A 25076-nucleotide genomic window follows, 5' to 3' on the forward strand; every position below is an offset into this window, starting at 1 on the left:
GGGTCCAGGGTCAAAGGGGTTCCCGTACCTACTACACCCGAGAATCTCTAACGGGGACTAGAGGCAACCAACCTCTGGGGGACGGTCGCCTCAGCCACTGCTTTATTGGCAGGTCCTTGGAAGCGTGGACCAGTTAAAATCCTCCTGCTGTCTCCGGCCCCCTCCCAGCTACCGCCTTGGAAGCTGGGGGTGGGGCTGCTGCACATGATCCAATAGTAGTGCAGGAGGAACGCGCGCGCGCAGACGATTGGCTGCCGAGGGAGGGCGCTGTCAACGCCGGATTGGCTGCTGTTGAGGACGGAAGCGCCGAGGTCCAAAGCAACTGGAACCCGGCCGGCCGGCACGATGTTGGGCGCGAGCCGCGGGTTAGCGGGTCTGACGCTGCTGGGGCTGCTGCTGGCGCTCTCGGTGCGGAGCGGTGGCGCGTCGAAGGCCAGCGCCGGGCTAGTGACCTGCGGGTCAGTGCTGAAGCTACTCAACACCCACCACAGAGTGCGGCTGCACTCACATGACATCAAATACGGATCCGGTGCGCAGGGGTGGTGACTGGGACCGCCAGGGGGCGGAGGCTTAAAGATCAGGTGGTTCTAGCGGGGTCTGTGGGTTGTTAGGGAGCCGAGGGGTTGCGAGTCTAGACGGGCTTTTGGGTCTTGACAGAGAAGCCGCGGGGAGTGAGGTTGCGCGCGCGCGCGCGGTGTGGGGGGTATCCACCACTTAGGGTCCGGCCTGGGGTAGGGTGAGCCCTTCGGATCCTGGAGTGGTAAGGGGCTGTGGGGAAAACTTTTTAGTGTTCAAGTCGAGGGTCTGGAGGTTTGTGATTAACTAGAAACTACGGGTGGGGTGGGCTGTCCCTCTTCAGGCAGCGGCCAACAGTCGGTAACCGGCGTGGAGGCGTCCGACGATGCCAATAGTTACTGGCGGATTCGCGGCGGCTCCGAGGGTGGGTGCCCGCGCGGGCTCCCAGTGCGCTGTGGGCAGGCAGTGCGGCTCACGCACGTGCTCACCGGCAAGAACCTGCACACGCACCACTTCCCGTCACCGCTATCCAACAACCAGGCAAGCCCTGTTCCGAACCCCTCCAAAGCTGCGCAGGGCAGGGACTCAAATGACAGCGGGAGGGAGGTGTGCCGGAGAGATGTAGGGGGAGGGATTCAGTCTCAGCTACTGTGAATTGGGAGTTCATATACGGAAGTTTATAGAGCTTCTGCTCTGGGTCCTGTCCCAAGGAACTTCCCCTACCGAGTTAGGAGAAGCATTGAGAGAAGTCAGTGCGATGAGTTCCTATTTGGACATGTAGGGGGACCCACACAGCAAAGAATAGGAAACTGCAGGAAGGAGAAACTCAGGTTGGGTCTGAAAGAGAAGTGAGAGCTTATCCCTACTCCTGCTAAAACATAGGCCCCATTGCAGCTGGTCTGGTAGGGTTATGGGGAGAACCTGACAGTGCTTTGGGGGAGTTTCAGGGGGAAATATTGGAGATAGGGAACTTGGCCATTAGCCTGGGAACTTGGGTATAAGGCCAGTGGGCACTACACGACTGATACAAGAGGCTCTATGCATCTGAAGAACCTACCATGGGGTGGGAATCTTTTTTTTTTTTTTTTTTTTTTTGAGAACAGATTTCTCTATGTAGCCCTGGCTGTCCTAGAATGCACTATGTAGACCAGGTTGGCCTTAAACACCCAGAGATCTGCCTGCCTATACCTCCTGAGTGCTCTGCTTAAAGGCATTTGCCACCACACCTGGCTAGGGCAGGACTCTTGGCTTCCATTTGCTCAGCTGTGGGTGCTGAATGTCAGAGAAAGGACCAGAGGCCCAGGATACTAGGTGCACATATTACAGCTAGACATGCAGCTCAGGGGAGTCTGTTCCCTGTGTGTGACTTTCTATACCTTACACTCTCAGGAGGTGAGTGCTTTTGGGGAAGACGGTGAGGGTGATGACCTGGACCTGTGGACAGTACGATGTTCTGGGCAACACTGGGAGCGAGAGGCCAGTGTCCGTTTCCAGCATGTTGGCACCTCTGTGTTCCTGTCAGTTACTGGTGAACAGTATGGTAACCCAATCCGTGGGCAGCATGAGGTGCATGGCATGCCTAGTGCCAATGCACACAACACGTGGAAGGCCATGGAAGGAATCTTCATCAAGCCCGGAGCAGATCCCTCCACAGGTCACGATGAACTCTGAGCCGGATGGGAAGGGAGGGTGGCTGAGTGGGAATCCGCAGGGCTGCTCTTGTGTAAGACTCTGTAGGGGCCCTCAAGTGCCTTTCTGATTAAAGAATGTTGGTTTGTGATTATTTTTGCTGTACCCTGGGGAGGACCTGAGGGTGCTAGTCATATCTGTCCACATCATCATCTCACATGTCTCAAGTACCTGTTCAAATAATTTTTGAGACCGTCCCACTATGTATCCCTGGCTGGCCTGGAACTCCCAGAGATCCACTTGCCTCTGCCTCCTGAGCGCTGGTATTAAAGGTGTATACGACCACAGCTGGCCCCAACCTGTTCAATAAACTAATTTTTATTACAGTGTGAGTGCATGAGATGTGTGTATGTTGCTACCTGTACCTCAGTGATGCGTGGAGGTCAGAAAACAACTCTGTCGCTTCTCACCTCCTACCTTCATGTTGGCTCCAGAGATCAAACTCAGCCTGCCAGCATTACACAGCACACACTAGCTGCTGAGCCATCTCACTGGTTCCAAACCTTTTTGGGATACCTGTCCGTGCATTAAAATATTGCCCTGAACTGTGATCTCACCTGTCTACCCTACAGAGTCCTTGTAGCAATCAACCTCATTTCCAGGACTTGATCTTAGGCAACGTTTCTATTGGACGGGCTTGGCTGCAGGGCCCTGACAACTGGGATGGGGCTCAAGCTCTCCAGTTCCCTCATCTCCTGCTCTCAGGAGCCCATTCTTCTGGTGGTTGTGGCAGTTTTGAAACTTTTCTTTCACTAAAGGCCAGTTGAGGATTCTGCCTATCTAGTGGAAATTAATACCTCAGGCTCCCAGACTTCCTTACCCTGACCTGCCCCAGGTGCATTATTAAGCCCCCACTAGGACCTCCCAAGGCCCTAAGGAAAGAGGAGAGCTAGGAGAGATGACTCGGTGGTGATGAGCACAGACTGCACTTTCAGAGGACTATCAACTACAACCTGTAACTCCAGGAGGGATTGTTCAGATCTCTTATTCCTGCACATGTGTACACAAACCTAGAGGGACACGTGTAATTTTAAAAGAGTAAGAAAGGACATCTCAAGGGAAGACAACCTCCCCCTTCTGAACAAACAACAACAACAAAACCAATCTAGGTGGTTAAGGTTGTATAATTTAAAGACAAGACCAGAGGACTAGGGGATTGAGTTGTGGAACAGTTGGTAATTGGTATGTTTGAAGCTATAGAGAGCATTTTCTAGCATGTACAAGGCACAGGGCCCATTTCCAACACTAAAATTGGGTAAAATAATGCACATAATGTATATAGTTTAAATAAGCTGACACCAACAGAAGGGCCCACGCCAAGTAAGCTGACAGCTCTGTAGTGGTGCGTGTGTGGCCTCTAGAGGTGGTGGAAGAAATGACAGACTGCCTGGGCTTGGCTGAGCAGGTCATAAGGACTTCAGGGAACTAGTAGAATGATTATTAGTACTAGTAGTTAGTGGTTGATTTCCTGAGGGCCAGAAACTCCTAAGAGGCTGGGCCGACAGTTGGAGGAGGGACTTGGGATAGTGTGAGAAGAACAGAGATCACATGGACTTGGGAAATCAGTTGACTATTAATGAGTGGGTGAGAGAAAAGCTGCAGTTAATTTGAATCCTGAGGGGAGGGAGTTATGCCTTGGACCATCACTCCCCTATTCCTAACAGACCTGGTCTTTCCACTGACAAACTTATATTTTTGAGACAGATCTTACCATGTGACTCTGGCTGGTCTGAAACTCACTATATAGACCTGGCATAGTGAACTCATAGAGATCCACCCTCTGCCTCCCAGGTACTGGGATAAAAGATGTGTATCTCTGTGCCTGGATGTATTGCCAAACTTTTAAATGTTTATTAAATTGTGTGTGTGTGTGTGTGTGTGTGTGTGTGTGTGTGTGTGAGAGAGAGAGAGAGAGAGAGAGAGAGAGAGAGAACATGCACACAAATGTGGTGTCCTCAGATGTAAGAAAGGGGTGTTGGATCTCCAGGAGCTGGGATTGCAGATGACTGTGAGCTATCTAGTATGGGTGCTAAAAAAATTTTAAAGATTTATTTATTGTATGTGAGTGTACTGTTGCTCTCTGAGGACACACCAGAAAGGGCATCAGATCCCAGATGGCTGCGAGCCACCATGTGGCTGCTGGGATTTAAACTCAGGACCTCTGGAAGAGCAGTCAGTGCTTTTAACCACTGAGCCATCTCTCCAGCCCCATTTCAATTCAATTTTAACAGCTCTGCAAGAGCAGTACTCGATTTTGACAGCCATGCAATTGATCTCTCCAGCCCTCAAACTCTTGAGCTTCACGTAGAAATCTGCAATCCTCTCCTCTGAGAGGATTTACATGGAAGTGGATGATTAGGAGGGGATTTCAGTAAACAATGTGTAGAGCTGTGGGGCTGATTGAGGGGAAGCTGCATTGTGGGAAGGGTCCACCCTATCACTCAGTCTTATTGGGGGAAGTCTCACTAAAGTCATACCATCTGAAAGGAATGGAAGCCAGGATAGGCACCCAGCGAACATCTCTCATTGGCTGAGGGATGCTGGCTGGGTTCTGTAGTATTTCTTACTCCATGTATTGGATAAGGGTTCCAGCAGCCAGAATCACAAGTGGGCTGTTCTCTCTGCAGAAGAGCCAAGAGGGTTTGGGTGGGGCACTCCAGCCTCGATATATGCTGTCCATGCAAGGGGGTATTGCTATGGTCCACCCAGGAAAGCAGCGAGGCATTAGAATGTGGATTAAGGAAAGAAGTCAAGTGCACAGCAGGTAGGAGTCCTGGGTATCCAATAAGATTTTGGAGCAGGAAAGTTGCTTCCATGAAGAATATAGAATACGACAAACCAAGATCCGAGGAGCAGCAGCTGGACACTTTAATTTTACATTTGATTTTTATCTTTATGTGTATGGGTGTTTTGCCTGCCCATATGTCTGTGCATGCAATGGCTTTAAGAGACCAGAAGAGCAAGTCAGAACTTCTGGAACTGGAGTTACAGATGCTTGTGAGACAACATGTGGATGCTGACATGGGACCTGAGTCCTCTGGTAGAGCAGCCCACCCTGTAAACACTGAGCCTTCTTTCTGGTGAGGCCCCTCTCCTTAAACACAGTATTTCATGTAACTCAGGCTGGTCTTTTCCCCACTTCCTGAATGCTGGGATTTCTGTGTGTTTTGTATCTGTGTGGAAAGGTACAGTGTGGTGGCTGCATCCCCAGCACTACAAAGACCCAGGAGGATTACCACAAGCACAAGACTAGCCTGGTCTACTCAGTGAGTTCCTGGCTAACCAGTGGTATATAATGTCTCAAAAAAACAGTGCTCTGAGGGACCGAGAAATGACCGGTCAGTGTTAAGAGCATTGGTTGCTCTACCAGAGGACACGGGTTTCATTTTCAGCATGCATGTGCTTCCTTACAATCCTCTGTAGTCCCAGTTCCAGAGGATGAAAAGCCTTCGATCTCCCTGAACGCTAGTCATGTACATGGTGGTACAGACACCCGCGCGCGTGCGCGCGCGCGCACACACACACACACACACACACACACACACACACACACTACATCTAAAATAAAGTGGACAAAATGAGTTTCTGAAGATTGAAAACCAGCTCTGTCTGCTTTTTTTTTTTTTTTTTTTTTTTTGGTTCTTTTTTTCGGAGCTGGGGACCGAACCCAGGGCCTTGCGCTTCCTAGGTAAGCGCTCTACCACTGAGCTAAACCCCAGCCCCAGCTCTGTCTGCTTTAAACATTTTTTTTTTTCTCAGCCTTTTAACTGGGTATAAAGATTCCTGTTTCACGGGGTTGGGGATTTAGCTCAGCGGAAGAGCGCTTGCCTAGCGAGCGCAAGGCCCTGGGTTCAGTCCCCAGCTCCGAAAAAAAAGAAAAAAAAAAAAAAAGATTCCTGTTTCACGTGGATATAACTGGGGCTAAAACACAGATGCCAGCCGCAAAACTGTATTTTTCCCTTCACCAACATAGACCTGAGTAGAGCTCCTCAGGTTCTGGGTGCTAGGTGGTGTGTATCTTTGGACTTAACAGCTCAGAAAGGTCATTTAATGAACTGACTCACAAAGTGGTTCACATTCTCAATGGCCTCAGGTCTCTACAGCCCAGCTGGAGGTTTCCTGATGAAGTTGGACAGAAAGGGGGAAGGCCACGGTCTTTGAGTGTGTGTCTCATCCTGGAGGAGCAATGAGCAAATTTCATGCTAAAGACCGAAGCACCCCGGAGGGGTTCATTCAACCACTGGCTTGGCCAAAGGCTGGGATACTTTCCCGGGATCTTAGTACCCTCGCTAATTTGGTGAGCTGTGTAGTGAGCATGGACGCGCCCTCGACAGTATCGCTTCAATACCTGCAGAGAAATGAGCTGGGAAAAGGCGGGCAGAGGTCCTTTTCAAGAGTTATGAATGAGGAGAAAGTGTAGAACTCATTGTTAAACCGGTGGAGCCAAAACTCGGGCGCCTGGCCAATCGGAACCTGGAGGCTATTTTGAAATCTTTCCAGCAGCAGCCAATAGGTGCGCAGGAAGCGAAGCTTGGTACTGGAGCAAGCCAATGAGGCTGGCGCTGTGCCTTGAGGCCTGGGGCTCGGCCCTCGGGACTGTCAGAGGGTTAAAAATGGAGCGGAGGGAGAGAGGCCGCCACGAGGTGCCGGGTTGTCTGGATAGGAAGGGGCCGCCGCAGACCTGGATCTTCCACTAATCTTCACCTTGTCCCCACGATGAGAACAAGAGGTGTGTGTCCACGTGAGTAGCTGGTCTAGGGTAGGAGGTGCGGCGAGGCCAGGGAAACTCCAGATGCCTTAAAACCCTAGTTCTGCTTCTCCAGGCCGGAGAATCTGTTAGGACAGAGTGCAGAATTCATACTGGGGGAACGGACCAAGGGCCAGGTCTCGGGCTCCAAGGGCCTCGCCTGCTAGGAGTGAACCAACCCTCTTATTCTGTGAGTTCTGGGTTGAAACGGGTTGCAAGTAGACCCACTGTGTTCCTCCTGCAGCTGAGTGCAGGCCCCTCTCCTTTGTGTTTAAACCCCCTCGGGTGGTCGCCCTTCAGCTTCCTCCTAGAAGTGCTTCACCAGAATAAGAATCATGTTGGAGAAAGTTTGAGTGCCCTGAAGTTTGTAAGACCAGAGGACTGCATCCCGGATGGAATCCCTTCTGTTCTCCAAGTCTTGAATAGAGGTCCCACCCACCCGCGGTGGTTGAACTTCCAGTCCTGCGTGCAGGAGGGCGATGGATTCCCTGCTGGCTGCGGGTGCTCTGACTAGGTTGCACTACTGTGCTGTGGAAAGCAGTGCAATGGTATTGTCAAAGCATCTGGGACCAGTCTCACAGACTACCTCACCTAGAGTTCCTTCTTTCTTCCCGCTCCAGGCCTGGCCCCTCAGGCTCGCAGGCTATTCCCTCCCCCTGCTCATTTTACTCTCTTCTCCTTGGAAACTTGAGATTGCAGCCAGGCCTGTGTCTCTGGGGTCAGAGGGCGTCCTTTGCTCAGGCAGAGGCTCCGCCCAGGTGGGTATGCATTCTAAACCTAAGATTCCCACCCACCCCAGCCACCCCCTCCCCATGCCCCGCCCTACCCCTTGAGACTGACTGGCTTGCTGGACACTCTTTCCCTGTTGCACTACTGTGGGCCTCTGGGAAGCAGTGCAATGATGAAAGGGCATCCGTCAGGCCAGCTAAGGAACCTGAAGTACAAAAGGGTCAGTGCTGGCATCCGGTTCATGAGTGCAGAGCTAGAGAAGTTTCTCCATCTGAGAGGGTAAGATGGATGCTGGAAACCACATTCCAAGGCTGGAACAGAAGGGAGACCCCAGATGTGGAAAGGCTCCAGTTTCAAGGTCTTAGCCCCTATCCCCCAGGTTAAGACAGGAAAGCCCGCTGGGAAGTGAGTGCGGTAGCTCATGCCTTAAATCCCAGCACTTGGGGGACATAGGCAGGTGGATCTCCTGGGTTCCAGGACAGCCTGGTCTATGTAGTGAGTTCCAGGACAGCCAGGGATACACAGAGAAACTGTGTCTTGAAAAACCAAAATAACGAATTAATTTAAAAAAGAAAGAAAGATCATCGGTGAGTCCATGCTTATTGTGGTGGCTCTTGGCTGGAGGCTGATGCAGGAAGATTGCCTCATATTTAAAGCAAGAATCAAAACAAAACAAAATTAGGAACTCCAGGACCTTGTGGAGAGGAATGGATGCTCACCTCTTTCTATGGAAAAGGTTTGTGTACCTTGCTTAGCCTTGACTGCATTGGGAAGAGCAGGACTCAGCCTTCCTTGAGGTAACCAAGGGAAAGGGAGAATGCCCTCACACCCTGGGGCTCAGCAGAAAGTGTCCTGCCCGGGACGGATTGATGGCCTTGGAACAAGAAGCCTGCAGAGAAGGCCTGCCAACCATGTCTGCTTGCTCCTGAGGAGGAGAGGCATGGTGGTGTCTGGCACGTCTGCTTTCCCAGACAGGGTTGGATTTGAACTTTTAAGGATACTGGATCTTGAGTGTGCTTGCAGTTACCTTTACCAGCAAGACAGCACTGGGAAGGCATAGGTAGGTGAATCTCTGTGAATTCAAGGACAACCTGGTCTACACAGCAAGTTCCAGGACAGCTATATTTACATGGTAAAACCCTGTTTCGAAGCACCTCCACCTCCCAACCCCCCTTTAAAAACAAACAAAAACCTATTGGGAGGTGATCATGCCTGTCTCCTTGAGAGGAGCCCCAGGCTTCCAGATTCACTTTTGGGAGTAGCCTTCACCCTGGGGGTTGAGAAAATCAGCCTTTACTCTAGCCCCTGGCCCCGCTATGGGAACTGCTCTGATACATAATGAGTCTCAGGCCTGATGGGGCTTTGATGGGGAAGAAGCAACCACCCTCCTTTGTGGCTAGGGTAGATGTGGGTCAGCAGCTGTTGCTGCAGCAGATCTATCCTGAGACACCCAGGAATCCTTACTTGTACACATCTTGGATGTGGGCCTGGAGGTCAGGGGGTTCTGGAGCGCAAAGGATTTAGGTTGGCTAAGTCACTTCTGAGAGTTTGAATCAGGAAGATTGTTTGGGAGGTGAAGACAGCCTTCTGAAATGCAGCAGAGGGGCAAGAGAGAAAGGACAGAAGCTGGGGACTGGCTCAGGGGTAGAACATTTGCCTATTATGCACAGGGTCCAGGGTTCAATCCCTGGCATTCGGGAGGGTAGGGAGGGGAGATAGGCGGAAGGAGGGGGCACAGAAGGACATTAAGACATAGCAAAGAAGTGGTCACGGGTGCAGGCACAGTCTTTAATCTCATCATTTGGAAGGCAGAGTTCCAGACCAGCCTGGTCTACAGTGGTTTCCAGTATAGCTAGAACTACATAGCGAGAACTTGTCTCAAAACAAACAAACAAACAAACAAACAAACAAACAAACAAACTCAAACTAACAAAGAAGGGCTCTTTGCGGGCAGAAGGAAGTCCTTTTGGATAGTATCTTAGTGAACTGGAAGCTAGATTCAATTACCAGGGCAGACTGGTAAGGCAGGATAGGGAAGGAACTGCAAATTGGGAGAGGGCTGGGTGCTTTGGGACCGAAAGGACCATGGCTCGGAAGGAGATCAAAATCCTGAAGGAGCTCAAAATCCAGAAGGTACCTGGGTGCCTTTAGAGGTCACAGTGGGGAGGGGGGGTGGAGCAGCTGGGGGGGTTATTGGGAGGGGTGGTGGCGCAGGTTGGAGAGGTGAGCATTGTTACGTATACTGGTGCTGGTCCCGCCCCCTGACTCTGTGGGCATTCCCTGGGGTAGACCGGGAAGGGGGCGGGTAGTCTGGGGATCTGGAGTCTGCACTGCGGCTGTAGGGAGAGAGTGGGTGCGTCCTGCAGTCCCCATCCCAATGGTTTCCCATCACCTTTCTCAGTCGGGGCCCTCGGGAGGGTCTCCCTGCCCCAGGAGCCCTGCCCCGATGTTCCCTCTACCCACAGGCAGCATCGGCCCACCACCAGCAGTCCATTTCCAATGGAAGTCCTGGATGAGTTCGACAGCGAATTCCCCCTGAGTGTGACCTTCTGCCAGCTCATTTCCGAGGATGACTTCGAGAGGCAAGCAGCTACCTACACAGAGCGTGCGCTGCGACGCCTCTTCCGCTCCTTGGACCGCAACCCAGCGCTGGCCGAGAGGGTTGTGCGGAAGGGCAAGCAGACCGAGATCGAGCAGCGCGGGCTCCTCTCCAACCTCTGGGTGCGGGCAGCAGGAAGCCACCAACTCCCCCAGTTGTTTCTTAGGGCAGAGCTTTGAGGGTGGGATTTTGGCTAAGGGATGAATGGGTAGGTTATCTATTGATTGGGGCAGCCAAAGAGGTCTTTCCAAAGCCAAGAATGCCAAGGCTGAGGAAGGAGCAGGCAAACGACTCTTCTGCCTTCCCGACTTTCCTCGTTATTGCAGGCGAAGTTTGTCTGCACTGTCCAGGGGGATCTAAACCAGTGCAACAGCATGGGGGCCCTGGAGATGCATCAGCGCCTGGAGCAGCTGAAGAGGCGCATCCACCGTGTGCATCTGTACTCCCAGGGTGAGGCTCAATTTCTGAAGGTGCAAACCCTTGGGACTCTGAGCCCCGCGCATCTGCTTCCCCTCTGCCTCCCATCACATTACAGTGTTTGTCAAGCTCAGGTTAACATCTTAGGTGCAGGTAAGGTGCCCACCTCCACTCCCGACGTTGGATTTGCCTCTCTTGGATCAGATTTAATGAAGAGCGGTAAGGAGGACCTGGGACAGAAGGGAGAAAAGGAACACCTCCTAGCAAGATTAGATAATTTAGAGACTAATAACTGACGGTGGGGAAGGGGTCATAGACACATTCAATCTCAGCCTTAGGATATTTGCCTTAATTAAAATAATTTACTTATTTGAGACAGGGTCTCATTCTGAAGTCCTACCGGCCTCAAAATCTGCCTGCCTCTCTGCCTTCAAAGAGTGCTGGGATTAAAAGCGTGCTCTACCACACCTGGCTCTAAAACAACATTTTTATGGTGTGCACGAGCACATGTGTAAGGCACACATGTGGAGGTTAGAGGATGACTCTCGGGAGTCAGTTTTTCTACTGTAGGATCTGGAGATCTAACTCAGGTTGTCAGCCTTACACGGCGAATGCTTCTACCCAGTGAGCCATCTTGCTGGCCCCTTAATATTTTGTCTTGTCTTCTCTATCTATCTCTTCTATTTTTCCTAGAGTCTCACTATGTAACTCTGGCCAGCCTGGATCTAAGTCACTGGGTAGATCGGGTTGACCTCACAGAGACCCACCTGCCTGGGTGTAAAGACATGGGCCACCACATGGCTCTCAGCTGTCCCCACCTTTGGTTTTTTTTGTTTGTTTTTGTTTGTTTTTTTGACATAAGGTCTCTTGCTGAATCTGAAGTTTATTGGCCAGTGTTGTCAGGAATCTGTTTCCATTCTCAGATTGTTGTGATTACAGGTGTAATCTAGGCTGGTGATGTAGGGACTTTACCAAGTAAGCCAGGTCCTCAGCCTGCTCCCCTCTTCTTCTTTTCGGGTACATCTATTTCTTAACAGTTTTAAAGCATTTTATTTACGTATGTGTGTGTGTGTGTGTGTGTGTGTGTGTGTGTGTGTGTATGTACAGATGCCTGTGGAAGCCAGAAAAGGGTATACGCTTCCCTACAGCTACAGTTAGAGATGCCTGTGAGCCACCTGACATGGGTGCTGAGAACTGAACTTAGATCATCTTTAAGAACAATAAGTGCTCTTAACAACTGAGCTCTCTCTCTAGTTCTTCTATTCCATTGACTCTGTGTGTGTGTGTGTGAGTGTGTGTATGTGTGAGTGTGAGTGTGCGTGTGTGAGTGTTAGTGTGTGTGAGTGTGTGTATGTGAGTGTGTGAGTGTGTGTGTGTGAGTGTGAGTGTGAGTATGTGTGTGAGTGTGTGAGTGTGTGTGAGTGTGTATATGTGTGAGTGTGTGAGTGTGTGTGTGAGTGTGAGTGTGAGTATGTGTGTGAGTATGTGTGTGAGTGTGTGAGTGTGTGTGTGAGTGTGTGTATGTGTGAGTGTGTGAGTGTGCGTGTGTGAGTGTTAGTGTGTGTGAGTGTGTGTGTATGTGAGTGTGTGAGTGTGTGTGTGTGAGTGTGTGAGTGTGTGTGAGTGTGAGTGTGAGTATGTGTGTGAGTGTGTGAGTGTGTGTGTGAGTGTGTATATGTGTGAGTGTGTGAGTGTGTGTGTGTGAGTGTGAGTGTGAGTATGTGTGTGAGTATGTGTGTGTGTGAGTGTGTGTGTGAGTGTGTGTGTATGTGTGAGTGTGTGAGTGTGTGTGTGTGTGTGTACATGCACAAGCACACTCAAACACTTTCTGTTCTGCATATATGGATGCCTGAGGACGGTTTGGAAAAGACCCAGCTGTACCACAGCTCAGGCTGTCAAGCTCTCTTGCTTGCTGAGCCATCTGTCAGCCCTTACTACTTTTTTTTTTTTTTTTTTTTTTCCGGAGCTGGGGACGGAACCCAGGGCCTTGGGCAAGCGCTCTACCACTGAGCTAAATCCCCAACCCCCGCTTACTACTTTTTAAGGCCTCCTATATCCCAGGCTGACCTTAGACTTGTAGCCGAGATTAGCTTTGAGTTCCTGACTCTCCTGCCTCTATCTCCTGGGTTTTGGGATTACAGGCATGCACCACCACATCTATCGAATGAAGTCTTCCCATGGGCTGGTAAGGTATGCTTTGACTAAAGCCCACTGTACCCCACACACTCAGCAAGTCCATAAGACCTAACAGTGCAGCAGGTCCTGGCTCACAGTCTAGCCAGACGTTTGGCTGCTTGGCTGGTTCCTTTTCTTCCCTCCATTCTTTTCCTCCTTTCCACCCTTCTACGAGGTAAACCATGACCGTTAACCAACGAGCAACCCAGCAACAGTCCAACACGCCTCTCGGGGCCCTAGGATTTATTACCTTCTAAAGAGTCCTCGGAATTCCAAATGTCACACAATGGCAAAAACTATCTGCAGCTGGGGAAAATCACGCCCCACTAGAGCATGAGGCAAACCCTCGTCAGCTGCTGTGTACAGTCTAAAGCAGTTCCCATACCCCACACCGGGATTAAATGAGAGCATGTTCTATTTCCATGGTTTTGTTTTTTAAAGAAACCTAATGTCCAGGCATCACTTTCTTTGAACCCACCTTTGCAAGACCTTTCTGGGTTTTCTTCTAAAAGCAGTACCATTTTCCACGCCCATGTGCCTCTGAGGCTGGGTGTCGCTGAGGGCTCACTGTCTGGTGGTGCCTGAATACTCTTGCTGGTGTTGGCCAACTCAGTCTTCCACAGTCCTTGGGAGGCACAGGTTATCTTACATGACCTGTTTTACTCACCACTTCCTTCAAAATTCTATTCTTAAAGTTACTCATCTTAACATGGATTTTGCCTTCATGCAGACAAGATCCGGCTCTGTAAGAGACTGACCAAAGGCTCTGGTGGTAAAATTCTTGCCGAGCCCACATGAAGCCCTGAGTTTGATCCTAAGCACCACATAAACTCTCTGCATCCGTATACTCCTAGCAACCTGCAGGTCAGAGGCAGAAAGATGGCAAAGTTAAGGTGCTTCTCGAATGCAGTCAGAGGCCGTGTAGGATATGCAAGATCCTACGGAAGGGAAGGCGGATACAGAGAATGATGGAGACAGAGGAAAGAGATTAATTTTTGAATCCTTTCTTTAATGTATTGGGTGACTGCTAAGATACTGCCCGCTGACACCTGTCATTGGTGGCCCGAGGTATTGGGCCAGGATTCTTGAAAAAGCCTGAAAAGGATTTTCCTTTATCGGGAAAGACTATAAAACCCTTGTGTTAGTTCACTTGGACCCTACTGCCCAAGGTGTCAGTACTCACTAACGTATCTGATGCAGATGCGAAGAAGAGAAGGAGGAGGCCGAAACCAAAGAAACCAGATCCCATCTTTCGAGACCGGTCGACCTCCCCATGCCTGCCACCAGCCCTATTACCACCACCACTGCTGCCGCCGCCACCGCCACAACCTGTCACCACCGTGGCCTCTGTAGTGGCTGCGTCACCCTCTGTCTACACTATGCCCCGGGTCTTTGGCCCCTTCCCTCCACTGTCTGGCAAGCCGGTCAGTGGGAACATGCTCTACGAAAAGAAGTCCTGGTGGGGAGGGCAGCTTCATTTTACCTATCCTGCCCACAGCATTGGTTCTCAAGTTTCTGCAGAAGGGCTCCTCTCAGGCTTTGAGTATAGGCTAGCAGTGGGTCAAACATAAGAGAGGGCTTGCCCTGGCTAAGGGCCACAGTGAGCGGGGATGTCCAAAGCTCATGTCCTCTCTGAGCCAGCAGTCTGGGTAGACTTGGACATCCCTGAGAACGAGGAAGACCACAGACTTTGCTCACATCTTTATCCCCGTTCTTTCTCTCAGGGAGGTAGCTGCACCTTTGGGCTCCCTTCTCTAGAAGCTCTCCTCTTTCCTGTATCCTCGCCTCAGGGTTAGGACTTCTAGGTTTCCAGCCATCTTTCCTCTCTGTCCCTGGAATCAACTCTTGCTTCCTGTCTAAGGATGGCTTTTCTGTGTGGAGCAGTTTTCACTCCGCCCTGAGATTTCCTTTGTTTCTTGTAGATGGAGAAACTGGATATTTCAAGGTCTGAAGTGAAATTAAACTGGAATGGTCTTTCATCAACGTCAAAGAGGTAGAAGGGAATTACTCAGTTTGAAAGAAACAAACATTTGGGGACCATCTTCAGTGCCAGGCTTGTTTTGTCCCAGCCTCTTTTTTTTTTTTTTAACACTATTTTTTTTTCCAGAGCTGGGGACCGAACCCAGGGCCTTGCACTTGCTAGGCAAGCGCTCTACCACTGAGCTAAATCCCCAACCCCTGTCCCAGCCTCTTAATTCTCAGAGTTTTGGGTGGAGATTATATTCTATTCAAAGGGAAGTCTGGACTCTTGGGCCTGTGTTACAGATAAGCATGCTGAGGCTGTGAATGGGCCCAAGGCCAACATCCTGTTTCTTCCCTATCTTACAGCCACATGGTTGATCTGACCCCCTTGGTCCTCAACCCCGGAGGCTTCCATTTCTCATATTTGGCAGGAAACAGTGCACACAAGCTCCATTGCCCTGCCTTTCCCTGGTGAGTATCTGCACTTTTCTGACACTGACCTTACGGGCTCTCTTCAGTCCCCCGGTCCCTGCCTCTGGAAGGCACTGTAATATCATGCTCCAGGGCAGAAGGAGAACCATGGTCACATTTCCAGGACCTCACATGTAATCAGTGTTTGCATTGATAGATGACATCAGTGATTGGCCAACACAGCTCAATAGAAAGGAGACAGCTAAGGGGTAGCCTTGTAATTGTCGTATTGCAAAGAAGGGTTTACCAAATGTGGATTCTGAAAACCCACTTGTAGAGATAGAGATGTGGCTTGTGATCACAGCACTTGGGAGGTGGAGGCAGAAGGATCAGAAATTCAAGGTCATTTCTGCTTATATACTCCTGGTGAGGCCAGCCTCAGCAGCACGGAACCCTGTCTCAAGGGGGAAACTTCTCTGTGCTCCACTAGTAAATCCTTTTCCTCTCTCCTTTCCTAAACTCCTGGAAGCCACTGGGGTGTGTGTGTGTTCTACCTCTAAGCTACACTCCATCCCTAGTCTTGTTTCTAACTCTTCCTTGAGATAACTCATCTGTCCCAAGGATGGATTATTTTTCTTTATACCAGGAAGGTTGGGAAAGCACCAAAATCCATCATGTTGTGTGTGCTGAGAGGTTTGTGCTGTGAGACCTAAAGTCCCTATATGAGTGTCCAAACCAATACGTTAGAAAGGCTGATGTTCCTTCCATATGCGCTGTGTCTGTGATGGAATTAAGCATGCTTTCTTATTGAGGACCAGAAAATTGTTGTGAGCGTTGAAGGTACAAGCACAGACTCAGAAAACGGAAGAGGTGCGAGGATTTTTAAAGTAATAATAAAATAAAAACCACCACACATCCTTTTGAGATGGGCCACTGTGTGTGTTACCCAGGCCGATCTGAGCATCTAGGCTTAAGCAATCCCCATTACAGCCTCCTAGAAATCGGGGATGTCCTCATACTGCCCAAAGGAGTAGCTTTCCTTCTATGGCAGCTCCAGGGGTTATGAATCCATCTCATTGTGGTTCTCATTGACATTTTCTCCTTTTTTCCCTCTTCTTCTGAGACAAGGTTTCTCTTTGTACCCTGGCTACATTTTCCTGGTGTCCAATGATGTTGAATCATTTTTCTGAACTTACTGCTGATTTGAATGTCTTTGGGAAATATGTATTTGAATGGGAGCAGAGTCTTTGAACAGGGGCCTCAGAAGCTCTGTGAGTCCATTTGGTGAATGACCACACCTGGACTGATGGTCAGGAGGCAGATCAGCTTTACTTAGGGTGGTTGAAGGCTTATAAAGTTTTGGGGGTCTGAGGGCAGGGACATCCAGGATGGGCAAAAGTCATTGGCTGGGGGTTTATGGTACCTGGAATGCCTCCTGAGCATAGGGAAACATTTCTGGAATCTCAGGGGCCAGCTGAACAGGAGAAAGGAAATTGATCCTATAAATGAATCGAGGCCATATGACACTCCTCAGATACAAGTGTAGGGGCTTAGAATCTGAGCAGAGGTTATCTGGTCATGGTGGACTTTGACTTTAACTAGCTGTTTTCCTACAGGGTTCTTGGTGTTTTGTCTTTTCCTCCCTTGATTTAAAAAGATTTATTTTTATTATTTTAATTATGTTTATCAGCACGTGAGTTCAAGCCCCTACATTGACCAGAGGCACTGGCTATCCTAGACCTGGAATTGCATATGGTTGTGAACTGCCCGATGTGGGTGCTGGGAATTGAACTGGGATCTCTGCAAAAACATCATGGCTTCTTTTTTTTTTTTTTTTTTTTTTTTTTTTTTTTTTTTTTTGGTTCTTTTTTTTCGGAGCTGGGGACCGAACCCAGGGCCTTGCGCTTCCTAGGTAAGCGCTCTACTTTTTTCTGGATTAAAAAATTTTTTTTTGGTTATTAGTATTTGAAACAGGGTCTCATTGTATAGTCCTGGCTGTCCTGGACCTCAGTATGTAGACCAGCCTGGCTTCTGAATCAGAAAAATTCCTGCCTCTGTCTCAGGAGTGCTGGAGTTAAAAGCATGTGCATCTGCCAAACATGCTTGAGTTTTAAATTGTGAGTATGTGTGTCTCTGTGAGGTATGTGGTTGTGAGTGCAGGTTCCTGCAAAGGCCAGAAGAGGACACCAGATGCCCTGAGTCACTCAGATACGAGGAACAGAAGTCAGGTCCACTGTGAGGTCAGTCAGTACCTGCTGTTAACTGCTGAGTCCTCACTCCAGCCCTCCTCCTTGATGTGTATAACATCCTTTTTATGTTGTAGAGATAATTTTTTATCAAATGCAATTTGCAAATATCTTCTCCCATTCTTTTTGCTTTGAAGTGCAAAGTTCTAATCTTTGGGTTCCTTTTTGTGGTTGCTCTGAGGCAGAGCTTTCCAGTCAGCCCATTTTACCTCAAACGATCCTTCAGCCTCAGCCTTCCTTCCTGAGTGCTGAAGAGTAGGTTTGTTACAGGTATGACTAAATTCAGATAACCTATTCTGACCACCAGCTTGGCTAGATAGCTGAGGCTTGCTGAACCTTTAACTCCTGATCTTCCTTCCTCCAGTTTCCACATCCTGATATAGGAAGATGTGCCCAGCTTGGTCTTTTTGAGAGACAGTCTTCTCAAAATGGGCCATGAACTATATATGTTCTCAAATTCAATTAATTGTTTTGAGATTGACTGACACCTTGGAAACTACCTCCAAAGCTAAGGTCCTTCTGAATGCAGGGCTTGTAAGATGTTAGGTAAGTGACTTACTGCAGATCTGCATCCTGCCCTCTCCTGCTTTCTGAGTCAGGATAAGCTGACCCTGAACTTGTGACTTTTTCTGTCCCCATCTTCCTAGAAGGGTGATTATCAAGAGAGGGGCCTTAGGCATTTTAAAACTTCTTCTTAGGTTCATGGAGAAAAGCTATTTCTATAAAACTTTATGGTAGAATCAGTTAAAAAGAAGAAATGTAGCTGGTATAGCGGCGGCAGTAGCAGGCAGAGCTCTGTAAGTGTGAAACCAGTCTACATAGTGAGTTCCAAGCCAGCCAGAGTAGCATAGTAAGACACCGTCTTTAAGTCAAACAAAAGCGCATCACTACCATCAACAAGGAAAATCCAGAAGAAGGAAACGTGAATCAGGCGTGGTGATGCCAGCCTTCAGTCCCAGCACTCGTGGGCTGAAGGTGGTACTACTACAAGTTTGTGGTCAGCCTGCTCAAGAGAGTTCTAGAAATCTAGGCCTACCAAAGCTATGAGGGCTGCTATAGGGAGGTCTTGTCTCAAACAAACAAAGTCTAGAAAGAAATGTATGCGTTTATAGTTATGTAGTAGTCAGGTTATGTATACATTGTATGGCTTATCTGGGGATGGGTCAGAGGAATGACCACTCACATTTACCCTAGTGAACCTGTGTGTTTGTTGTGGTTTGTTGTAGAATTTATTTAACCCTGGCCCAGGGTTTCCACCCCTCCTTGACTATTCAGTTCCTGGATAAAAGACACACACAACCTTTATATTCACAATAAGCCTTAACCAGTACAAGATCTGAGCAGATAACTGTCTTTTAGGTTGTTAGAATCAACTCTATCAATAATGCTGAGTTATTACTTGCTGTGTCTTTTTTTCTTTTTTTAAAGAATTATTTATTTTATGTATGTGAGTACACTGTCGCTGTCTTCAGACACACCAGAGAAGGCATCAGATCCCATTACAGATGGTTGTGAGCCACCATGTGGTTGCTACGAATTGAACTCAGGACCTCTGGAAGAGCAGTCAGTGCTCTTAACCGCCGAGCCATCCCTCCAGCCCCTTCTTTTTCTTTTTTAATTGGCTATTTTATGTATTTACATTTCTTTTTTTTATTGGATATTTTCTTTATTTACATTTCCTGATTTCCTCTCAGGAATCCCCCTATCCCTTCCCTGCTCCCTCTGCCTCTTTAAGAGTGTTCCCCCACCCACCTACCTACCCCTTCCCATCTTCCTGCCCTGGCATTTCCCTACATGGGGTCATTGAGCCTTCACAGGGCCAAGGGCCTCTCCTCTCATTGATGCCTGATAAGGCCATCCTCTGCTACATATGTGGCTGGAGTCATGGGTCCTTCCATGTGTATTCTCTGGTTAGTGGTTTAGTCTCTGGGAGTTCTGGGGAGTCTGGTTGGTTGATACTGTTCTTTTTATGGGGTTAAACCCCTTCAGCTCCTTCAGCTATGTCCTCCATTGGGGGCCCCATTTTCAGTCCAGTGGTTGATTGAGAGCATCTGTATTTCTCAGGCTCTGACAGAGCCCCTCAGGAGACAGCTATATCAGGCTTCTGTCAGCATGCACTTCTTGGCATCCACAATATCGTCTGGGTTTGGTGAATGTCTCTGGATGACTTTTCCCTCAGTCTCCTCCACACTTTGTCTCTGTATTTCCTCCTGTGAATATTTTGTTCTCCCTTCTAAGAAGGACTGGAGCATCCACTCTTTGGGCTTCCAGCTTCTTGAGCTTCATGTGGTCTGTGGATTGTATCTTGGGTATGCTGCACTTTTGGGCTAATATCCACTTATCAGTGAGTGCATACCATGTGTATTTTTATGTGATTGGTTTGCCTCACTCAGGATGATATTTTCTAGTTCATTCCATTTGCCTATAAATTTCATGAAGTCATAGCTGAGTAGTACTCCATTGTGTAGATGTACCACATTTTCTGTATCCATTCTTCTGTTGAAGGGCATCTGGGTTCTTTCCAGCTTCTGGCTCTTATAAATAAGGCTATTATGAACATAGTGGAGCATGTGTCTTTGTTGTATGTTGGAGCATCTTTTGGGTATATGCACAGGAGGGGGATACCTGGGTCCTTAGGTAGTGCAATGTCCAATTTTCTGAGGAACCTCCAGACTGATTTCCAGAGTGTTTTTACCAGTCTGCAATCCCACCAACAATGGAGAAGTGTTCCTCTTTCTCCACATCCTCTCCAGTATCTGTTATCACCTGAGTTTTTTAATCTTAGCCATTCTGACTGGTATGAGGTGGAATCTTAGGGTTGTTTTGATTTGCATTTCCCTTATGACTAAGGATGTCGAACATTTCTTTAGGTGCTTCTCAGCCATTCGATATTCCTCAGCTGAGAATTTTTTGTTTAGCTCTGTACCCCATTTTTAATAGGGTTATTTGGCTCTCGGAGTTTTACTTCTTGAGTTCTTTGTATATTTTGGATATTAGCCTTCTATCAGATGTACGATTAGTAAAGATCTTTTCCCAATCTGTTCATTGCCATTTTGTCCTAATGACAGTGTCCTTTGCCTTACAGCAGCTTTGCAGCTTTATGAGGTCCCATTTGTCGATTCTTGATCTTAGAGCATAAGCCATTGGTGTTTTGTTCAGGAAATTTTCCCAGTGGCCATTTGTTTGAGACTCTTCCCCACTTTGTTTTTCTATTAGTTTGAGTGCATCTGGTTTGATGTGGAGGTCCTTGACCCACTTGGAATTAAGCTTTGTATAGGACGATAAGAATGGATCAATTTGCATTCTTCTACCTGGTGACCTACAGTTGAACCAGCACCATTTGCTGAAAATGCTATCTTTTTTCCATTGGATAGTTTTAGCTCCTTTGTTAAAAATCAAGTGACCATAAGTGTGTGGATTCGGGGCTGGGGATTTAGCTCAGTGGTAGAGCGCTTACCTAGGAAGCACAAGGCCCTGGGTTCGGTACCCAGCTCCGAAAAAAAGAACCAAAAAAAAAAAAAAAAGTGTGTGGATTCATTTCTGGACCTTCAATTCTATTCCACTGATCTACCTGCCTGTCTCTGTACCAATACCATATAGTTTTTATCACTGTTCCTCTGTAATACAGCTTGAGGTCAGGGATGGTGATTCCCCTAGAAGTTCTTTTTTTTTCTTTCTTTCTTTCTTTTTTTCGGGGCTGGGGACCGAACCCAGGACCTTGCGCTTCCTAGGCAAATGCTCTACCACTGAGCCAAATCCCCAACCCCTAGAAGTTCTTTTGTGGTTGAGAATAGATAGTTTTTGCTATTTTGGATCTTTTGCTTTTTCAAATGAATCTGCAAATTGCTCTTTCTAACTCTATGAAGAATTGAGTTGGGATTTTGATGGAGATTACATTGAATCTGTAGATTGCCACTGGCTGGGCGGGGGTTCCTGTGCCCCTGGATCCTAGGGGACCCAGTTACTTCAGGCATTGGGACAGATCTTGTGTCCTCCTCACCTGTGATCCTGGGGGTGTTAGAGTACCTGGGTGATGTACTTCCTCTGGGTGTTGTGAGAATGGGTGCAGAAACAGTACCCAAGGTCTGCATAGGGCACAAGTTCAAATCAGAAGGGACTACTTGATGTGTTTTATCTCTTAACTCTTAACTCTTAACTCTTATTGGCCAGTCCTCAGGGACATGTTTTTATGGCTCATCTAACCCCCGGTGGCTTTTCCTTCTTTTTCTTCTCCTGTACCGCCTTCTTCCTAGTAATTTCTGCAGCAGTGGTTACAGGAACAGGCACCTCAGTCCCTTAGCAGTTCATTCCTGCATATATACCTCAGGGAGGGATTTAAGAGCCTCACAACTTTTTTGTTACTCTTTGCAGTTTTCTTGAGTTTTATGAACTTTTCTTCAGGAGGAAACGTTTCAACCTAGAGAGAATTTCTACAAAATTTAGGTACAGAACGATACCCAAATGTGTTAGGCAGCTATGATCGTAGGAAGCAATGAATACACGTTACAAACCTGTCTTCACAAGACTTGAAGTGTGAGGCAGCTATGATCAGAGGGGCTTGAAAGGATGGGCAGGCAAGGAGGCAGTTTGCTGGTTACAGGCACATTCCTCTGTCCCTAACACCTGGGAGGCTGAGTCAGGAGGATTGCTGCAAGTTCAAAGATAGTCTGGACCTCACAGTTTGAGACCACCCAGCCCCACCCCCCAAAAAAGGGAAAAGAAACCCAATGAACCAACCAAACACTGAAACAAACAAATAAACAAACACAACAAAATAAAACAAACAAGACCACCACCACAAAACCCAAAGTCATCTGGACACATTTCACTTTTTTTTTTTTTTTTTTAAGATTTACTTATTTAATGTGAGTACACAGTAGCTGTCTGAAGACACACCAAAAGAGGGCATTGGATCCCATTACAGATGGTTGTGAGCCACCATGTGGTTGCTGGGGATTGAACTCAGTGCTCTTAACCGTTTAGCCATCTCTCCAGCTCTACTCTTCACTCTTAACAGTCGTCAGGCTGAGCCTTCTTGGTCTGCACTGTGATCCCCTGTCACTCACAGGCATTTGGATCTGTTTCGGACTTTCTACAATCATAAGCAGTGCTGTAATGTACAACCCTTAACAGATTCCACAGGAGACATTTCTAGAAGTAAAACTATCTTGGGAGACAGCCTGAAGCCTATGACTTTATTACATGTGTGTCTGGCAGCCCTGTGAGAAAGTATCATGTGCATGTGTTGGCCATCTCTCATGCAGGACGACAGCCTGTAGTGGGCCCACCAACACTGACAAGACGCCATCTCCTCCTGTGAAAGCCTCCATCTTCACTCCGCCTGTTCTGCTCAAGTTCCAGCCCGTGCCCAGACCCAATGATGATTCAGAGAATGACCCTGGCAACGCCGAGTCCACTCCTGCCAAGGAGAACCAATAATCTCTTCCCTACAGACCATGCCCCAGGACTGAGTAAAGTTCATCCTGGTGTTGAGCTTCCCACAGTTGTACGTTCTCTCTGTTTTTCACCTGGACTATAGAGAGTTCAAGGATAGCCTGGACTCTATAGAAAAACCCTATTTCAAACCTCATCCCCTCAGATATGGGCAGTGTGTGTTTAGATCAGTACCTTGCGATGGCCCCTCATTTGCACTGTAACAAGCTATTCCGTCATGCTTGATAGAATGGGATGAGAAATTCTGTTCTCCCTTTCAGTGATTCAGAACCTCGGGGCTTCATTTTCCCTGAGTTACAAGTGTAGTATCTCCAAACACAAGCCTAGTTTGGTGGGTGTTTTTACCTGGAGGGAAAATGAGTTTGTCAGTCAGTTTACAGCTTGGTACTTGCCTGAGTTTCAAAAATATGATTCTCATCGTCACCCCATATGCTGGCCTGAGAACCTTTCTCCACGTAAGATGTCAATCATTCCTGGACATTAGTGGATATACAGATTGAGTCATGGCTGACCATACCTCACTTGGAACTGTAGATAATAAAAATCAGAACATAAGCAAAATTACTATGTGATTATAAATTGTGATAAACTATGAGAGAGGTGAGCAGGGTGGCCAAGAAAGATTTTTTTTTTCTCTTTTTGGTCTCACTGTATGTTCTTGGTTGGCCTGTAACTTGCTATGTAGACAGGCAGGACTTGAACTTACGGAGATCTACCAGCCTCTGCCTCCCAAGTGCTGGTAGTTGTGTTGTGTTCAGTTTTGTTTTGTTTTGTTTTTGAGACAGGGTCTCTACTCACTATAGACCAGGCTGTCCTCGAACTCATAGAGATTTGCTTGCTTCTGCCTCCTAATTGTTGTAGTTAAAGGTGTACACCACCATGTGTGCTAAAAGATCTTCTGAGGTGAGATTTATTTAGAAGGCAGAAGCCATGAAATAAGACACAGATGACTGACTGGCTTTGCTTACCTGGATGGATGGTGGTCCTCATTAATCCTACTAAATGAGAGTAAGACCATTGACCCGCATTTTTTTTTCTTTTTTTTTTTTCGGAGCTGGGGACAGAACCCAGGGCCTTGTGCTTGCTAGGCAAGCGCTCTACCACTGAGCTAAATCCCCAACCCCTGACCCACATTTTTTGGTTGAATTAAGCAAGCTTTATTTTCAGTTAGACAGGGTTATTTCCCTAAAGTGGGGTTTGAGAGATAGTCTCAAACACAGGAGAATTTTTTTTAATATCCCAAAACTTGTAAGGCTAGGGTTTGTTTTTTGTTGTTTGTTTGTTTTTGTTTGTTTTTAAGATTATTTTATGTATGAGTTCACTGTTGCTGTCCTCAGACACACCAGAAGAGGGCATAGGATCCCATTACAGATGGCTGTGAGCCACCATGTGGTTGCCAGGAATTGAACTCAGGACCTCTGGATGAGCAGTCAGTACTTTTAACCACTGAGCCATCTCTCCAGCCCTAGGGACTGGATTGTTTGGTTGAAGATCTTATCAGGAAGTCAGGGTTAGGGTGTAGGACATATCATTTAGTATCAAAGTGGAGATTTGGAACAGGTGACAGAGAGATTGAGAATTCTTTGATCAGATATGTAGACAAGAACTTTTCATGTGCTTATCCAACTGCCGGTGACTTGGCTTTGGTAGAATGTTATTTATGAACTTAGTGGGCTGGAGAGATGACTCCATGGCTGCTCTTCCAAAGGACCTGGGTTCAATTCCTGGCACCCACGTGGCAACTCGTAACCATTTGTAATTCCAGTTCCGGGGGATCTAACATCCTCACACAGACATACATGCAGGTAAAGCACCAATGTACACAAAACAACAATAAAGGCTGGAGAGATGCCTTAGCAAATAAAAGTTGTACAAGTCTGGCAAGGAGAACAAACTCCTGACTTGTCCTCTGAACTCCATGCTTGTGGCATGGCACCTACTTGACCACACACAAGATTTAAAAAAGGAAACTTGGGATACTCTCCCGGGTCAAGAGACTCAGACTAAGAATCTGGACATAGAAGGAGTAGGGAGGACTTGGTCACCTGCTAGCTGATTGGCCCGCGTGGGGACCGAATGAGAGAAAAAGAGTTGAGACTTGAAATGAGTTGAGAGAAAAAGATGGACATGG

General features: G+C 47.9%; 2 protein-coding genes and 2 non-coding genes across 6 annotated transcripts; all 4 read left to right on the forward strand.

Moving 5' to 3' along the window:
• The first annotated feature begins 291 nt into the window (after positions 1 to 291).
• On the forward strand, positions 292 to 2534 carry Sdf2l1 (stromal cell-derived factor 2-like 1). The gene is made up of 3 exons (NM_001109433.1): positions 292 to 529; positions 860 to 1056; positions 1906 to 2534. Exons 1-3 carry the CDS (start codon positions 346 to 348, stop codon positions 2185 to 2187), a joined length of 663 nt encoding a protein of 220 aa, NP_001102903.1. The 5' UTR covers positions 292 to 345; the 3' UTR covers positions 2188 to 2534.
• A 4242-nt stretch (positions 2535 to 6776) lies between these two features.
• 2610318N02Rikl (RIKEN cDNA 2610318N02 gene like) lies at positions 6777 to 23506 on the forward strand. 3 transcript variants are annotated; one of them, XM_063270320.1, is made up of 7 exons: positions 6777 to 6946; positions 10147 to 10402; positions 10607 to 10730; positions 14073 to 14296; positions 14795 to 14865; positions 15201 to 15305; positions 22756 to 22990. In XM_063270320.1, exons 2-7 carry the CDS (start codon positions 10181 to 10183, stop codon positions 22928 to 22930), a joined length of 921 nt encoding a protein of 306 aa, XP_063126390.1. In that variant the 5' UTR covers positions 6777 to 6946; positions 10147 to 10180; the 3' UTR covers positions 22931 to 22990.
• Positions 7447 to 7524, forward strand: Mir301b (microRNA 301b). The gene has a single exon (NR_032270.1). It is a non-coding gene; the product is annotated as a microRNA 301b (primary transcript).
• Positions 7794 to 7875, forward strand: Mir130b (microRNA 130b). Its single transcript, NR_031877.1, has one exon. It is a non-coding gene; the product is annotated as a microRNA 130b (primary transcript).
• Positions 23507 to 25076: the final 1570 nt, after the last annotated feature.

The sequence above is a fragment of the Rattus norvegicus genome, chromosome 11, assembly GCF_036323735.1.
Source record: "Rattus norvegicus strain BN/NHsdMcwi chromosome 11, GRCr8, whole genome shotgun sequence".
Lineage (NCBI taxonomy): Eukaryota > Metazoa > Chordata > Mammalia > Rodentia > Muridae > Rattus > Rattus norvegicus.

Bases quoted from the DNA above. Each gene is read 5' to 3' on its own strand.
- Sdf2l1 (NM_001109433.1), top strand. From the start codon at position 346: ATGTTGGGCGCGAGCCGCGGGTTAGCGGGTCTGACGCTGCTGGGGCTG. The intron at 530-859 runs GTGCGCAGGGGT...GTCCCTCTTCAG, and splicing joins TGACATCAAATACGGATCCG to GCAGCGGCCAACAGTCGGTA. The intron at 1,057-1,905 runs GCAAGCCCTGTT...TTACACTCTCAG, and splicing joins CACCGCTATCCAACAACCAG to GAGGTGAGTGCTTTTGGGGA.
- 2610318N02Rikl (XM_063270320.1), top strand. From the start codon at position 10,181: ATGGAAGTCCTGGATGAGTTCGACAGCGAATTCCCCCTGAGTGTGACC. The intron at 10,731-14,072 runs GTGAGGCTCAAT...TATCTGATGCAG, and splicing joins TGTGCATCTGTACTCCCAGG to ATGCGAAGAAGAGAAGGAGG. The intron at 14,297-14,794 runs GTCAGTGGGAAC...TGTTTCTTGTAG, and splicing joins CTCCACTGTCTGGCAAGCCG to ATGGAGAAACTGGATATTTC.